Raw genomic sequence first — 18,306 nt, 5'->3', positions numbered from 1 at the left:
GATTAGTGATTAAAAAGTAGCTAAAAAACAGGCAGACTGCGGCTAGACTTTAGCCGCTAGCTAGCTAGCCATGTCTTAAAGCACCTCTTCCGGCGGTCGTTTCAGTGTTATAACTTCACTTTTATCATTAGTTTTTAAGCCAAAATGCGTCCGTTCTCCCTTTTCTGTTTACACACTGTGTCTGCTTGTAAGTACTCTGTGATCGCGCACTGCCGAACATGCTCCGCTGCTCGTAAACCAGTTGTGACGTGACGACGACAGGGGTGCGAAGGGTTGGGTGGGCAGAGGACCGGTACTTTTCAGAGGCGGTATAGTTTCGAATATGATACATTAGTATCGCGGTCCTATACTAATACCGGTATACCGTACAACCCTAGTACAGTGTTGGGTTGGTCATTCAGTTAGAACGGGGGTCAGCTTTTTCAAAAATGTATGGAAATGGAAAAAAAAATGGGGTGAAAAAACAATTTTTTTGTTGTAATATGGTTTCTGTAGGAGGACAAACTTGACACAAACCTCCCTAATTGTTAGAAAGCCCACTATTTAATATGTTTGTGTTTCACTGATGAGAGTATTCGGCGAGCGCTGTTTTGTTCTACTAAATTCAGCAGCCCTTGAACTCACCGTTGTGTGGATTGTGACTCAACAGTTTGTTTCCATGTACAACTTTCTCCGACGCTGCCACAGTAAGACGCGTTTTTATGCCACTCCTTTGTCTCATTTCGTCCACCAAATGTTTTATACTGTGCGTGAATGCGTAAAAGTGAGCTTTGTTAATGACTTGTGTGGAGAGCTAATCAGACATATTTGGTCAGTGTATGACTGCAAGCTAATCGATGCTAACATGCTATTTAGGCTAGCTGTATGGACATATTGCATCATTATGCCTCATTTTTAGCTATATTTGAGCTCATTTAATATCCTTTACTTGTATCCTCTGTGTATTTAATTTATATTTGCATGTCTCATTACAGATTATTTGTATGTAATATTAGCTGCATTTCTGATAGTTGTTTGTGTGCTAGGTTGTTCCAGACCACAGCAAACGTTACCCAGCTTGCAAAGATTGTCATAAATCCATTAGAAGAAGACAGCCTGCCGTTTCATTTAACTTGGACACACACATCTATACCTTTGGTCATTCTAAGACATTAATTTCCAGGAGTTATCTCATCCTCTGAGAAGTTTTGCTAATGTTTTCCAATGTTGTAGAAATGTGTAGAATAAATATTACATTTCAACATTTTTGTCAACGAAGATTTGCATCAGCCTGCGACACACAGTCATTTTGATAGTAGGCTAAAATAGCTAATTAGCCACTTACATTATGTGTTGCCTTCATTGTAACATTTATATAAGGCTTTTAAAGTAATTTTGATAGTAGGCTAATTGTCAGGGTTACTTGTTGTCGAACCCCAAGATGCAGAGACGGAGGCAGGCATAGCATTCGAAAACATGATTTAATTAAAACTAAACAAGAACAAACAAAAAGCACGCGCGTGGGCGGAATAACAAACTAAGGGAGCTAGCACTGGGAGCTAGGAAAACAAAAAGGAACTTTAGCATGGAAGCTAGTGGATAGCAAACGGAAAAACTGGAAATAACTAATGCTAAAAGAAACAGCTTACCGCTACGACGATCAGGACAAAGTGTAGCTGTAACAAAATGACACAACAGGTAGCACGACAAGAGTGACATGTGGCAACGACAATGCAATACAATGATCCAGCAACTGACACAAGACAAAGGAAGTACAAATAGGATCCGGCTGATTGGCAACAGGTGTGGCCAGATGCCAATCAGCCGCAGCTGAGGGGGAACACAGCACTCAGGGAACAAGACAGGAAGCTGACAAAATAAGAGCACTCGACAGGAAATACCAAACACACTGAGGAGGAACACAGCACTCAGGGAACAAGACAGGAAGCTGACAAATTAAGAGCACTTGACAGGAACTAAAAGACAGGAAATACTAAACATAGGAAACAGACAAATGCAGAGGAAAAAACTAAAACATAGACAAACTGTCCGGGGCAAGCCTGACGCTAATACAACTAATATAGACACTTACATTATACGTTGCCTTCATTATAACACATATATAAGACTTTTCAAGTAATTTTGATATTAGGCTAATGTAGCTAAAATAGACACTTACATCATGTGTTGTCACACTTATATAAGACTTTTAGAGTAATTTTAATGTTAGGCAAATACAACTAATATTGAGACTTACATTATATCTTGCCTTCATTATAACACTTATATAAGACGTTTCAAGTAATTTTGATATTAGGCTAATGTAGCTAAAATAGACACTTACATCATGGGTTGTCACACTTATATAGGACTTTTAGAGTCATTTTGATAGTAGGCTAATACAACTAATATTGACCCTTACATTATATCTTGCCTTTATTATAACACTTATATAAGACGTTTCAAGTAATTTTGATATTAGGCTAATGTAGCTAAAATAGACACTTACATCATGGGTTGTCACACTTATATAAGACTTTTAGAGTAATTTTGATGGTAGGCTAATACAACTAATATTGACACATTATATCTTGCCTTTATTATAACACTTATATAAGACGTTTCAAGTAATTTTGATATTAGGCTAATGTAGCTAAAATAGACACTTACATCATGTGTTGTCACACTTATATAAGACTTTTAGAGTCATTTTGATAGTAGGCTAATACAACTAATATTGATACTTACATCATATCTTGCCTTCATTATAATACTTATGTAAGACGTTTCAACTAATTTTAATATTAGGCTAATGTAGCTAAAATAGACACTTACGTAATGTGTTGTCACACTTATATAGGACTTTTAGAGTCATTTTGATAGTAGACTAATTCAACTAATATTGACACTTACATTAAAGCTTGCCTTCATTATAACACTTATATAAGACGTTTCAAGTAATTTTGATATTAGGCTAATGTAGCTAAAATAGACACTTACATCATGTGTTGCCATCATTATAAAACTTATACAAGTCTTTACATTTTTTTTGCCGCTCCATACCGATTACTTTTTTGTTTCTATGGTCCAATATGGCTCTTTTCAACATTTTGGGTTGCCGACCCCTGAGTTAGTAGTAGACACTACTTTATCAAAGTACACTATCAATGTAGTACACTACTTTGACCCGTACTCATACACAATACAGGCCAAAAGGTTTGACAAACCTTCTCACTTAATGTGTTTTCTTTTATTTTCATGACTATTTACATTGCAGATTGTCACTGAAGGCATCACAACTATGACTGAACACGTGGAGTTACTGTATGTACTTAACAGAACAAGGTGAAATACCTGAAAACATGTTTTTTATTCTAATTCCTTCAAAATAGCCACCCTTTGCTCTGTTTACTGCTTTGCACGCTCCTAGTATTCTCTCGATGGGCTTCAAGAGGTAGTCAACTGAAATGGTTTTCACTCCACAAGTGTGCTTGAAGCCCATCGAGAGAATGCCAAGAGTGTGCAAAGCAGTAATCAGAGCAAAGGGTGGCTATTTTGAAGAAACTAGAATATAAAACATGTTTTCAGTTATTTCACCTTTTTTTTTTTTAGGTACATAACTCCATTTTGATGCCTTCAGTGACAATCTACAATGTAAATAGTCAAGAAAATAAAGAAAACACATTGAATGAGGAGGTGTGTCCAAACTTTTGGCCTGTATTCGAAATGAACAACCCCCATAGTCAAAAAGGCTATTACACTTTGCTTAGACCTAGTGAACCGCACAATGTTATCACAACTCAGCTCTGCTTTGTGTAAAGAAAATCAACAACAGGTAAAAACGGACAAAGAAACAAGCAGGGGGCAAACACTGTTTGGATGAAAAGGGAAGAAGTAAGTTTTAACCAGGGGCCACCAACCTTTTTGAAACCAAGAGTTATTTTTTGGGTACTGATTAATGCGAAGGGCTACCAGTTTGATAGACACTTAAATAAATTGCCAGAAATAGCCAATTTGCTCAATTTACCTGTAGTAAATAAATCTATATGTATAGAAAAATCGGTATTTCTGTCTGTCATTCCGTCGTACCTTTTTTTTCATTTTAAGGAAGTTTTTTTTGTGGAGAATAAATGATGAAAAAAAAACCTTAATTAAACACAAAAAAATGAAAATTAAATTTTGAAACATACCGGTAGTTTATCTTCAATTTCGACTCTTTAAAATTCAAAATTCAACCCAAAAAATGAACAGAAAAACTAGCTAATTCGAATCTTTTTGAATTTAAAAAAAATATATATATATATTGGAACATCATTAGTAATTTTTCCTGATTAAGATTAATTTTACAATTTTGATGACATGTTTTAAATAGGTTAAAATCCAATCTGGACTTTGTTATAATATATAACAAATTGGACCAAGCTATATTTCTAACAAAGACGGATCATTATTTCTTCTAGATTTTCCAGAACAAAAATTTTAAAATAAATTCAAAATACTTTGAAATAAGATTTAACTTTGATTGTACAGATTGTCTAGATTTGTCAGAATACATTTTTTTAATTTTAATCATGATAAGTTTGAAGAAATATTTCACAAATATTCTTAGTGGAAAAAACCGAAGCTAAAATGAAGAATTAAATTCAAATGTATTTATTATTCTTTACAATAAAATGAAAAAAAAAAATACTTGAACATTGATTTAAATTGTCAGGAAAGAAAAGGAAGGAATTTAAAAGGTAAAAAGGTATATGTGTTTAAAAATCCAAAAATAATTTTTAAGGTTGTATTTTTTTCTCTAAAATTGTCTTTCTGAAAGTTAAAAGAAGCAAAGTAAAAAAAAAAAAAGAATTTATTTAAACAAGTGAAGACAAAGTCTTTAAAATATTTTCTTAGATTTTCAAATACTATTTGAGTTTTGTCTCTCTTAAAATTAAAAATGTCGAGCAAAGCGAGACCAGCTTGCTAATAAATAAATACAATTTAAAAAAATAGAGGCAGCTCACTGGTGAGTGCTGCTATTTGAGCTATTTTTAGAACAGGCCAGCGGGCGACTCATCTGGTCCTTATGGGCTACCTGGTGCACGCGGGCACCACGTTGGTGACCCCTGGTCTAGACCTTCTAGGTCTAACTAATAAAGATAAGAAGGAACTGATTAAGTAAAAATGCCCAAAAATATTTTAGACTGTTCAAACCCCCCTCCTCCCCCACAAAAAAACAAAAAACAAAAAAAACAACAGTTGGAAGAACAAAAATTATGAATTTACTCAACAAAACAGCCAAAATTAATGAATATCATCCATTTAAAAAAACATATTTTTTCATGAATATAAGAGATTATTATCGGGCGATAAATGCTTTATAATGGAATATTGGAAATTATCGGTATTGGTTCGGAAATTATCAGTATCCGTTTCAAAAAGCAAAATTTATGACTTTTTAAAACGCCGCTTTACGGATTGGTAGGGAGAAGTACAGAGAGCCAATAAAACTTAAAGGCACTGCCTTCATGCTGGCCCAATAACATATTATATACGGCTTTTGACACACACAAGTGAATGCAAGGCATACTTGGTCAACAGCCATACAGGTCACACTGAGGGTGGCCGTATAAACAACTTTAACACTGTTACAAATATGTGCCACTGTGAACCCACACCAAACAAGAATGACAAACACATTTCGGGAGAACATCCTTACCGTAACACAACATAAACACATCCGAAACCCTTGCAGCATTAACTCTTGCGGGACGCTACAGTATACACCCCTCGCCACCCCCAGTCCCCTCCCCACCCACACACACACACCTCAACCCTGCCCACCTCAATCTCCTCATGCTCTCTCAGGGAGAGCATGTCCCAAATTCCAATCGTCATAAACGTTGGGGTTTACGCAGCTTGCTGCGGGGTTTGTTCTCCCGGGATGCAAACAGATTACTCTGGACCAGGCGTGAAGGTAGGAACGTATTTAATTATTCACTATCACAATAGAAACAAACGTAAACCACAGCGAGGAAAAAACACAAAACTGTGGCATGAAACAAACAACATAAACTATGGCTTGGAACAAACAAGACTTGCTGTGGCATGAAAACGAGCAGCATGAACTGTGGCATGAACGGAGCAGCGTGAACTCATCATGAAAGGAGCGATGTCGCCAGGACGACTAACTGGCAGAACAGGCTTAAATAAAAAAAGTCTCTTGATTGGAAACAGGTGCGCGTCCCCAACACCAGAGGCAGGTGAAAATCATAAGTCGCCATGGTAACTAAAACAAACAACAGTGCACAAAAACAGGAACTAATGGAGTCTAAAACTAACAGAACATAACAAAACCACGGCTCATGACACCAAGCTGCTGTTTTTGTCAAAACGTGGACTTTGGGGTTTGTTTTTCCGCAAGGCAAAGGAAAGTTGGCACGGGCAAGACGTGAATGTAAGTACATATTTTATTTTTACACTATAACTACAAAAAAGAAGCAAACAAAAGGCGCGCACAATGGCGGAGAACAAACTCGACTAATGAAAACAAAACTAGCACAAAGGCAAAACGATGGACAAAAGGCAAAACTCGATAACTGTGACATAAAAAACTATAACTTACGTGGCATGGGCAGGAGGGAAACTATGGACAGAATGATTAAACAGGCATGGCATGAAGGAAGTATAAGTATAAAACAGGCATGGCATGAAGGAAGTATAAGTAAAGTTGCCAGGCTGACTCTCTGGAAACTTTCCGTTTAAATAATAGACATGATCAGTGAAAACAGGTGTGCGAGTGCAAAACGTGAGACAAGGTGCGCGACAGGTGAAAACTAATGGGTTGCTATGGTAACAAAACAAACCAGGAAGCGAGTCGCCGAAAAACAAAACATGACCACACAGACATGACAGTTTGGAGGCATGTTAAAAAAAAATAATGCACTTTGTAACTTCAATAATAAATATGGCAGTGCCATGTTTGGCATATTTTTTTCCATATCTTGAGTTAATTTATTTCGGAAAACCTAGTTACATTGTTTTACGCATCCGGCGGGCCATCACAACACAATTAGGCATAATAATGATGATGATGATGATGGATTAGATTTATATCGCGCTTTTCTATTGTTAAATACTCAAAACGCTCACAGAGAAGTGGGAACCCAAAAATAATGTTCAAAATATAAAACATTCTCATGCATTTTTAATCCAACCGTCCGTTTTCTACCACAACTGTTCAAGAAGTTGCGTTTATGGTAAGAAGTTATTTATTAATGGTTAGTGTGGGGCTTGCCCTCCTGGGGGTTCTTCAGACCACCAAGCACCGACATGAGAGCCTGTTTCAGGGTTACAATATTGTTTTATTTTTCAATAATAAGTCTCTCAGTTGCTTTCCAGCAATTGTATTTTTCTCTTTTGTTCTCGCTCGCGCTCTGGCTCCAGCCCCAACCCCGTCCCTCCTCCTGGCTGCTGCTTATAACAGAGTGACAGGTGATTAGATAACATGGCCCAGGTGGGCCGTTTACGCACCTTTCGCTGATTTTGAGGCCGGTCCTGGCACACCCTAGTTCGCTGCAGGCCTGCAGGCCACGCCCCCTCCACAGTTAGCTTGATAACATTATTACAAAGAATAAGAGACTTATTATACTCTAGAAATGTTGGTCTTACTTAAAAATGCACGCGTTTAGTTGTGTTCAGTGTTAAAAAAAAAAAAATGTCTCTTAAGGAAATATATTTTAAAATATTTGGCCTTGTGGCTCTCTCAGCCAAAAAGGTTCCCGACCCCTGCACTACGCCATGCCGCCCCAATGTGTGTATCGGTATTGGTTGATATCGGTATCGGTAATTAAGAGTTGGACAATATCGGCATATCGGATAACGACAAAAAAGCCTTCACGGTGGGCTTCACGGTGGCAGAGGGGTTTGTGCGTCTGCCTCACAATACGAAGTTCCTGCAGTCCTGGGTTCAAATCCAGGCTCGGGATCTTTCTGTGTGGAGTTTGCATGTTCTCCCCGTGAATGCGTGGGTTCCCTCCGGGTACCCCAGCATCCTCCCACTTCCAAAGACATGCACCTGGGGATAGGTTGATTGGCAACACTAAATTGGCCCTAGTGTGTGAATGTGAGTGTGAATGTTGTCTGTCTATCTGTGTTGGCCCTGCGATGAGGTGGCGACTTGTCCAGGGTGTACCCCGCCTTACGCCCGATTGTAGCTGAGATAGGCGCCAGCGCCCCCCGCCACCCCAAAAGGGAATAAGCGGTAGAAAATGGATGGATGGATGGACAAAAAAGCCATAATCGGACATCTCTAATGAATATATCTTCTTCGTGACGAGCTCAGTAGTCAGCACGCTTGCCTCTCATACTGGCAGCCAGGGTTCATGTAGTAGGAAAAAAACAACGCAGAAAGAAAGTACACAATCGCTATACGAAGCTGAGCTGTCTTTGATTGACAGCTATGAACTAATCATTGCATTCCACCGTCAAAATCGGGGCCCCCTGAATGCCCCTGGGCTCCAGCCTAGGTAAGCCCCTGCCTTAAAGTACCAGTAGAGCGAAGAAACAAGTAGACTTCATATGCTGTTTTGTGATTAATTATTTTAATTGAAGCATGTCCAATTGTGTTTACAATCCGCAAAGTATGTGAAAACACCGTTTAGACATCATAAAATGCCACAAATCCAGTCAGCCATCGCGAACATTCCGCTCCGACTACCTTCGGCTATTTTCGGAGATTGACATCACTGGAGTACCGCTTCTTCCAATCTGACCGTGTTATCAGATCAGTCATAGTAGAACTACGCAATAATTGGAAAGAGGTGTATTTATGCAAGACAACAACACATATGCATGGCTTATTTATACATTCCATATCATAAATAAATAGCTGCACTGCAAAAACTGAAATCTAAGTAAGATTAAATATCTCTAATAAGGCTGATATTTGCTTATTTTCTGTCTGATAAGATCATTCTTCTCACTAAGCAGATTGTTATGTTACAGTGTTTTACTTGTTTTAAGTGATTTGGTCCTAAATGATCTCAGTAAGATATTACAGCTTGTAGCTGAGTCTTCATAACCTACATTAAGTAAAACATGCTTGAAACTAAAATATCAACTGTTGCAAAAGCTGTGTCATCAACACTCACAAGTACAAACCCTGTTTCCACATAAGTTGGGAAATTATGTTAGATGTAAATATAAACAGAATACAATGATTTGCAAATCCTTTTCAACCCATACTCAATTGAGTTCACCAAAAAGACAAGATATTTGATGTTCAAACTCATAAACGTTATTTATTTTTTTTGCACATAATAATTAACTTAGAATTTCATGGCTGCAACACGTGCCAAAGTAGTTGGGAAAGGGCATGTTCAACACTGTGTTACATCACCTTTTCTTTTAACAACACTCAATAAACATTTGGGAACTGAGGAAACTAATTGTTGAAGCGTTAAAAGTGGAATTCTTTCCAGTTCTTGTTTTATGTAGAGCTTCAGTCGTTTCAACAGTTGTCGTATTTTACGCTTCATAATCTGCCACACATTTTTGATGAGGGACAGGTCTGGACTGCAAGAATTTGATGCCAGCAATACGTGACAAAGAAGTTGGGAAAGGTGGCAATAAATACTGATAAAGTTGAGGAACGCTCATCAAACACTTATTTGGAACATCCCACAGGTGTGCAGGCTAATTGGGAACAGGTGGGTGCCATGATTGGGTATAAAAACAGCTTCCCAAAAAAATGCTCAGTCTTTCACAAGAAAGGATGGGGCGAGGTACACCCCTTTGTCCACAACTGCGTGAGCAAATAGTCAAACAGTTTAAGAACAATGTTTCTCAAAGTGCATTTGCAAGAAATTTAGGGATTTCAACATCTACGGTCCATAATATCATCAAAAGGTTCAGAGGATCTGGAGAAATCACTCCACATAAGCGGCATGGCCGGAAACCAATGGTGAATGACTGTGACTTTCGATCCCTCAGATGGCATTGTATCAAAAACCGACATCAATCTCTAAAGGATATCACCACAGGGGCTCAGGAACACTTTAGACAACCACTGTCACTAAATACAGTTTGTCACTACATCTGTAAGTGCAAGTTAAAGCTCTACTATGCAAAGCGAAAGCCATTTATCAACAACATCCAGAAACGCCGCCGGCTCCTCTGGGCCAGAGATCATCTAAGATGGACTGATGCAAAGTGGAAAAGTGTTCTGTGGTCTGAGAAGTCCACATTTCAAATTGTTTTTGGAAATATTCGACATCGTGTCATCCGGACCAAAGGGGAAACGAAATATCCAGACTGTTATCGACGCAAAGTTCAAAAGCCAGCATCTGTGATGGTATGGGGGTGCATTAGTGCCCAAAGCATGGTTAACTTACACATCTGTGTAGGCACCATTAATGCTGAAAGGTACATACAGGTTTTGGAACAACATATGCTGCCGTCTTTTTCATGGACGCCCCTGCTTATTTCAACAAGACAATGCCAAGCCACATTCAGCACGTGTTGCAACAGCGTGGTTTCGAATAAAAAGAGTGCGGGTACTTTCCTGGCCCGCCTGCAGTCCAGACCTGTCTCCCATCTAAAATGTGTGGCGCATTATGAAGCGTAAAATACGACAGCGGAGACCCCGGACTGTTGAACGACTGAAGCTCTACATAAAACAAGAATGGGAAAGAATTCCACTTTCAAAGCTTCAACAATTAGTTTCCTCAGTTCCCAAACGTTTATTGAGTGTTGTTAAAAGAAAAGGTGATGTAACACAGTGGTGAACATGCCCTTTCCCAACTACTTTGCAGCCATGAAATTCTAAGTTAATTATTATTTGCAAAAAAAAAAAGTTTATGAGTTCGAACATCAAATATCTTGTCTTTGTAGTGCATTCTATTGAATATGGGTTGAAAAGGATTTGAAAATCATTGTATTCCGTTTATATTTACATCTAACACAATTTCCCAACTCATTTGGAAACAGGGTTTGTATTCTGACTTTATTTACGATTTACACAACGTGACTTCACAGGTTTTGGGGTTTTGTACATTTCACGGCTGTACTGATGACTGATTTGATCGCATTGTTTGACTGACTGGCTTCCACATTCTTCATGTCCTCACTTTGACCCTTCGTTTCATATCTCTACTTTCACACAGGCTGGAAGCGGCAGAAGCAGATCAGCGATGTGACCGACTACTCTAGTCTTTGGATGCCTAACGTTGCTTGTCCTGATCCAGGATCAAGAGGGGAAGAACCTCGGAGCTTTGGAGGCTCCCTGGTTGACAGACCCCCTTTCCTGTCACCACAGGTAACATTCAGTATGTCCGACAATAGAATAGTATTCAACCTTTAATGCGGAGGAATTCAAAAACTGTTGATCAACAAAAATGGATACAGTGAATGTCATTTTATTCAATCGTACTGAATTTACCCAGGATAGGAAGAGCGATAACATAACAGGAGAACAAATAATATTTTTCTGCGTCAGGTAGAGTGATGACTATGAGTCTATTATACTGACCACATTGTTGGTGGCGTGCCTGCTGATCTAAGTCTGTCTTATTGATGTATAAATATTACTGCTTTGCTATTAAAACACATAATGTTTATTATTAAACAATGAACAATATATTTGAAAAACACAGAGTTTGAAGTTGTGGAGTCATAAGTTATATTGTAGCTTGATCATATTCTTTCAGTTCATGCGTTTCTCACCGAGGCCTTCAAAATGCCGTAATTTATGTCACCACATGGACACGGCTATACAGAAACACACTTGCACACTACTGAGCATTGAACCACCTCAACAGTGTACAAAAGAGTCTATTTTTCGACGCAATCAACATACAAAAAAACCCAACTTAAGCAAATAAAACATATCTTACGTGGTACTGTCAAAATTAAAAGAATTGGATGAAACAAATTAAACATCCATCCATCCATTTTCTACCGCTTGTCCCTTTCGGGGTCGAGCTCATGTGCATTCGGGCGGAAGGCGTTGTACACCCTGGACAAGTCGCCACCTCATCACAGGGCCAACACAGATAGACAGACAACATTCACACTCACATTCACACACTAGGGCCAATTTAGTGTTGCCAATCAACCTATCCCCAGGTGCATGTCTTTGGAAGTGGGAGGAAGCCGGAGTACTCGGAGGGGACCCACGCAGTCACGGGGAGAACATGCAAACTCCTCATGAAAAAATTAAGAAATAAAATATTTGAACTCACAATTTGTAGCACCCAATCGACGCCGTATAAGCCAGTTATACCGCTCGTAGTCGGTAGTTCTTCGTAGTCGGTTGATTCGTGTAAAAGTGGCAGGCAAAAAATTTTCCCGCCCGGATAGCTTCCGGTGTTGGCCGACCTCGTCTCACCAGATGAACATTCCCTTAAATATCCTTCTTGAAAATGGCCTCGCAAATATATATTTGCTACTAGATATGTCTGATAATATCGAACTGCCGATATTATCGGCCGATAAATGCTTTTAAAATGTAATATCGGAAATTATCGGTATCGGTTTCAAAAAGTAAAATTTATGACTTTTTAAAACGCCGCTGTATGTAGTGGTACATGGACGTAGGGAGAAGTACAGAGCGCCAATAAACCTTAAAGGCACTGCCTTTGCGTGCCGGCCCAGTCACATAATATCTAAAGCTTTTCACACACACAAGTCAATGCAAGTCATACTTGGTCAACAGCCATACAGGTCACACTGAGGGTGGCCGTATAAACAACTTTAACACTGTTACAAATATGCGCCACCCTGAGAACCCACAGCAAACAAGAATGACAAACACATTTCGTGAGAACATCCGCACCGTAACACAACATAAACACAACAGAAGAAATACCCAGAATCCCTTGCAGCACTAACTATTCCAGGACGCTACAATATACACCCCCCGCTACCTCTTCCCCCCACCCACCTCAACCTCCTCCTGCTCTCTCACGGAGAGCATGTCCCAAATTCCAATCTGCTGTTTTGAGGCATGTTAAAAAAATAATGCACTTTGTGACTTCGAAAATAAATATGACAGTGCCATGTTGGCACTTTTTTACATAACATGAGTTGATTTATTTTGGAAAACCTTGTTACATTGTTTAATGCATCCAGCGGGGTATCACAACAAAATTAGGCGTAATAATGTGTTAATTCCACGACTATATGTATCGGTATTGGTTGATATCGGAATCGGTAATTAAGAGTTGGACAATATCGGAATATCGGCAAAAAAGACATTATCAGACATTTGTATTTTCTACCAAATCAACATTTTGCTGTCCTTCTTTGTGGGTTAAAAAAGTGATTACCAGTAAGTTTTTTGTGGCTTTCTATGGCTCCGGTGACACTTCCTGTTCCAATCACAGGACGCATAAATGTCACTTTCAACGTGATGCCAGCTAGAAGGCCTTATTGACAACAACTCGTGATCTGATTGGCTATCGCAGTTATCGATCAACTATATGCACCCGTTCACTTACAGTGCACTGACGCCCGCAATGTTGATTCTGAAGGCCCCGGGCAGAGTTCGTACAGCATGGCAACACAAGCCAGCTGAATTCTGATTGGATACAAACTCTAACCTAAAAACAACAGCAATGGAAGGAGCATAATGTTACATGAAGATAATATGAATATCCATCCATCCATCTTCTTCCGCTTATCCGAGGTCGGGTCGCGGGGGCAGCAGCCTAAGCAGGGAAGCCCGGACTTCCCTCTCCCCAGCCACTCCGTCCAGCTCCTCCCGGGAGATCCCGAGGCGTACCCAGGCCAGCCGGGAGACATAGTCTTCCCAACGTGTCCTGGGTCTTCCCCGTGGCCTCCTACCGGTTGGACGTGCCCTAAACACCTCCTTCAGGAGTCGTTCGGATGGCATCCTGACCAGATGCCCGAACCACCTCATCTGGCTTTTCTCGATGTGAAGGAGCAGCGGCTTTACTTTGAGTTCCTCCCGGATGGCAGAGCTTCTCACCCTATCTCTAAGGGAGAGCCCCGCCACACGGCGGAGGAAACTCATTTTGGCCGCTTGTACCCGTGATCTTATCCTTTCGGTCATGACCCAAAGCTCATGACCATAGGTGAGGATGGGAACGTAGATCGACCGGTAAATTGAGACATTTGCCTTCCGGTTCAGCTCCTTCTTCACCACAACGGATCGATACAGCGTCCGCATTACTGAAGACGCCGCACCGATCCGCCTGTGGATCTCACGATCCACTCTTCCCCTACCCGTAAACAAGACTCCTAGGTACTTGAACTACTCCACTTGGGGCAGGGTCTCCTCACCAACCTTGAGATGGCACGCCACCCTTCTCCGGGAGAGAACCATGGACTTGGACTTGGAGGTGCTGATTCTCATTCCGGTCGCTTCACACTCGGCTGCGAATCAATCCAGTGAGAGCTGAAAATCCCGGCCAGATGAAGCCATCAGGACCACATCATCTGCAAAAAGCAGAGACTTAATCCTGCGGTCACCAAACCGGAAACCCTCAACGCCTTGACTGCGCCTAGAAATTCTGTCCATAAAAGTTATGAACAGAATCGGTGACAAAGGACAGACTGGCAGAGTCCAACCCTCACTGGAAATGTGTCCGACTTACTACCAGCAATGCGGACCAAGCTCTGGCACTGATCGTACAGGGAGCGGACCGCCACAATAAGAGAGTCCGATACCCCCATAGTCTCGGAGCACTCCCTACAGGACTTCCCGAGGGGACACGGTCGAATGCCTTCTCCAAGTCCACAAAGCACATGTAGACTGGTTGGGCAAACTCCCATGCACCCTCAAAGACCCAGCCGAGAGTATAGAGCTGGTCCACAGTTCCACAACCAGGACGAAAACCACACTGTTCCTCCTGAATCCGAGGTTCGACTATCCGAAGTAGCCTCCTCTCCAGTACACCTGAATAAACCTTACCTGGGAAAGCTGAAGATAATATGAATACTTTCAGATATTTAGGGAAAGTAAATTCAAAATTAGTTTTATCTTCAATTATGATCATGATTTCTGCTTATTTTAGGACAGCATAGAAGGCCTTGCTGGCCCTGACGACACACCACTGTATTCTTTAAATGGTCAAAGTTTTTTTTTTCTACATTTAAAACACTCCCTTCTGGTCTACATAACACATAATAGTGGTTCTTTGTTCAAAATGTTGCATACGTTATGTTTTACAGACCATCTTCAAGCTGCTTTCCGACTGTCTCTTCAGGATGCGTCATATTTATGTGCCTCCACTTTGACTGCGTCTTTTGCGTAGCGTCCCGGAAGAGTTAGTGCTGCAAATTTTTGTTTAATACTGTCACGCGTCACTGCATTATTGGGAAGACTTTGACATCGGGATCCGGCGGTATCTGCAATACCGTTACTCCCCTACTAAATACATATAAATGACAAAATAAATGGCTAATTGAACATTTAACCTAACTTTTTACTTATATTTGTCACGTCTATGGGATCATGTTTTGTTTTGGTCATGTTCGGTTTTGTTTTTTGGACATTCAGTTCTTGGTCCTGCACTTCCTTGTTTGTCTTATTACCATAGCAACTCATTAGTTTTCACCTTGTCCTCATGTCTCACACCTGTTTGCACTTATCATAGCTATTATTTAAACCTGTAGTTGCCAGGTAGTCAGCCTGGCGACTTTACACATACTTTCTTCATGCCATGCCATGCTGTTTAATCCCTCCTGCCCATGCCACGTAAATTTTTGATTTTTGTTTAGTTCTGCCTTTGTTCTTTGTTTGTTTTCATCGTCTAGTTTTGTACCGCCATTGTGCGCGCCTTTTGTTTGCCTTTTTGTGTAGTTTATTAGTGAATAAATAAATATGTACCTTCATTCACGCTTTGCTCATGCCAACTTTCCTTTGCATCGGAAAAACAAACCATTTCAGAGTCCTAGTCTTGACAATATTGAAGACTCGAGTAGCAAAGAAAGAGAAGTGTAGTGCACTGCCACACGGATTTTAAACTCGTACCTTGCTTTGAGTTTAGTTCTTGAATTCAACAGTGCTTCTGACCTTTGTTATCAAAGTGCCATTTGCAACTTTCTTTGACACCATACCTTGTAATTTTATAGCTGTACTGTACTGTATTGGTACATGACAAGACTCGCCAACATGTGGGATTTGGTTTAGGCACTAGGTACATGTGTAAACGGACTAGATTTTTAGGCATAATATTTAGCTGAGTGATTATATTGTAGGGCAAACTTTTCGGCAAGAAATGGGTCGTGGAAAACCGAGGCAACTGTCGTAGAAAGGAGGTTGAATTCTGAAATCAGCAGAGGGATCTAACAAGTATTTTCTCCAATATATTGAATATAGCGGTGATATTCAACCTTTTTTGAGCCAAGGCACATTTTTTGCGTTGAAAAAATCCGGAGGCCCACCACCTGCAGAAATCATCAAAATTGAAATTAAAAAGTCATTGTCACAATTGTTGGGTATGACTGTAAACCATAACCAACCATGTATCAATATAGCTCTTGTCTCAAAGTAGGTGTACTGTCACCACCTGTCACATCAATCAATCAATCAATGTTTACTTATATAGCCCTAAATCACTAGTGTCTCAAAGGGCTGCACAAACCACTACGACATCCTTGGTAGGCCCACATAAGGGCAAGGAAAACTCACACCCAGTGGGACATCGGTGACAATGATGACTATGAGAACCTCGGAGAGGAGGAAAGCAATGGATGTCGAGCGGGTCTAACATGATACTGTGAAAGTTCAATCCATAATGGATCCAACACAGTCGCGAGAGTCCAGTCCAAAGCGGATCCAACACAGCAGCGAGAGTCCCGTTCACAGCGGAGCCAGCAGGAAACCATCCCAAGCGGAGGCGGATCAGCAGCGCACAGATGTCCCCAGCCGATACACAGGCGAGCAGTACATGGCCAGCGGATCGGACCGGACCCCCTCCACAAGGGAGAGTGGGACATAGAAGAAAAAGAAAAGAAACGGCAGATCAACTGGTCTAAAAGGGGGAGTCTATTTAAAGGTTAGAGTATACAAATGAGCTTTAAGGTGAGACTTGAATGCTTCTATTGACTTATTTGGAGATATTTTATGTTCTCCTGTGTGTAATGTTCTAGTTCTTGTCTTGCGCTCCTATTTTGGCGGCTTTTTCTTTCTTTTTGGTATTTTCCTGGAGGGTTACATGTCTTCCTTTGAGCGATATTTCCCGCATCTACTTCGTTATAGCAATCAATAATATTTCTGTTGTTTTTAATCCTTCTTTGTGGGGACATTGTTGATTGTCATGTCATGTTCGGTTGTACTTTGTGGACGCCGTCTTTGCTCCACAGTAAGTCTTTGCTGTCGTCCAGCATTCTGTTTTTGCTTACTTTGTAGCCAGTTCAGTTTTAGTTTTGTTCTGCATAGCCATCCTTAAGCTTCAATGCCTTTTCTTAGGGGCACTCATCTTTTGTTTATTTTTGGTTTAAGCATTAGACACATTTTTACCTGGACCCTGCCTCCCGCTGTTTCCGACATCTACAAAGCAATTAGCTACCGGCTTCCACCTACCGATATGGAAGAGTATTACACGGTTACTCAACAACAACACATCATTTGCAGACTAAAATTACTGGTTTGCAAAAAATATTTTTAACCCAAATAGGTGAAATTAGATCATCTCCCACGGCACACAAAACACTGAAATATAGGAATATATTTTCCATATTTTGTTGTAGTCATGTTCTCTGCTCTAGTCTTTCGTCCATGAATACATGGTCTGTTTACTCCAAAACACTGCCTGTACTCATACACACATCACAAGACTGTAATCTGCTGACGTGTGTCTGTTTATCAACTCATATGACTGTGGAAGAATGATTCATCCTGATTCCCTCCTTGTTTTATCTTTTTAAGCACAAGTTCAAGGGCGTGGACTTCAATGGACGGAGTGATAGCTCCGAATTTATCCCACCAACTCCAACCTTCCCAGTGACGCCTCCAACACCCTATGGTAAGACATCATCACTCTGTTTACATGCACACAATATTCCTGTATTAACCAGGATCTAGTAAACACTCACATTAAAGGCCTACTGAAACCCACTACTACCGACCACGCAGTCTGATAGTTTATATATCAATGATGAAATATTAACATTGCAACACATGCCAATACGGCCTTTTTAGTTTACTAAATTGCAATTTTAAATTTTGCGCGAAGTATCCTGTTGAAAACGTCGCGGTATGATGACGCGTGCGCGTGACGTCACGGATTGTAGCGGACATTTTGATCCAGCACCGATCCCAGCTATAAGTCGTCTGCTTTAATCGCATAATTCCACAGTATTCTGGACATTTGCGTT

At 40.3% G+C, this 18,306-nt stretch overlaps 1 protein-coding gene across 2 annotated transcripts in view; it reads left to right on the top strand.

Moving 5' to 3' along the window:
• The window catches only part of tns3.2 (tensin 3, tandem duplicate 2), a 124,932-nt gene that overhangs the window by 15,045 nt on the left and 91,581 nt on the right, over positions 1 to 18,306 (top strand). For both annotated transcript variants that reach the window (XM_061883772.1, XM_061883771.1), the window contains exons 3-4: positions 11,127 to 11,278; positions 17,858 to 17,954. In XM_061883772.1, the coding sequence (XP_061739756.1) occupies positions 11,127 to 11,278; positions 17,858 to 17,954 (249 nt within the window). The remainder of the gene's footprint in view (positions 1 to 11,126; positions 11,279 to 17,857; positions 17,955 to 18,306) is intronic.

This window comes from Nerophis ophidion, linkage group LG22 (assembly GCF_033978795.1).
Source record: "Nerophis ophidion isolate RoL-2023_Sa linkage group LG22, RoL_Noph_v1.0, whole genome shotgun sequence".
Taxonomy (NCBI): domain Eukaryota; kingdom Metazoa; phylum Chordata; class Actinopteri; order Syngnathiformes; family Syngnathidae; genus Nerophis; species Nerophis ophidion.
The sequence above is the reverse complement of the archived record's forward strand: the minus strand, read 5'-3'. Positions and strand labels throughout refer to the sequence as shown.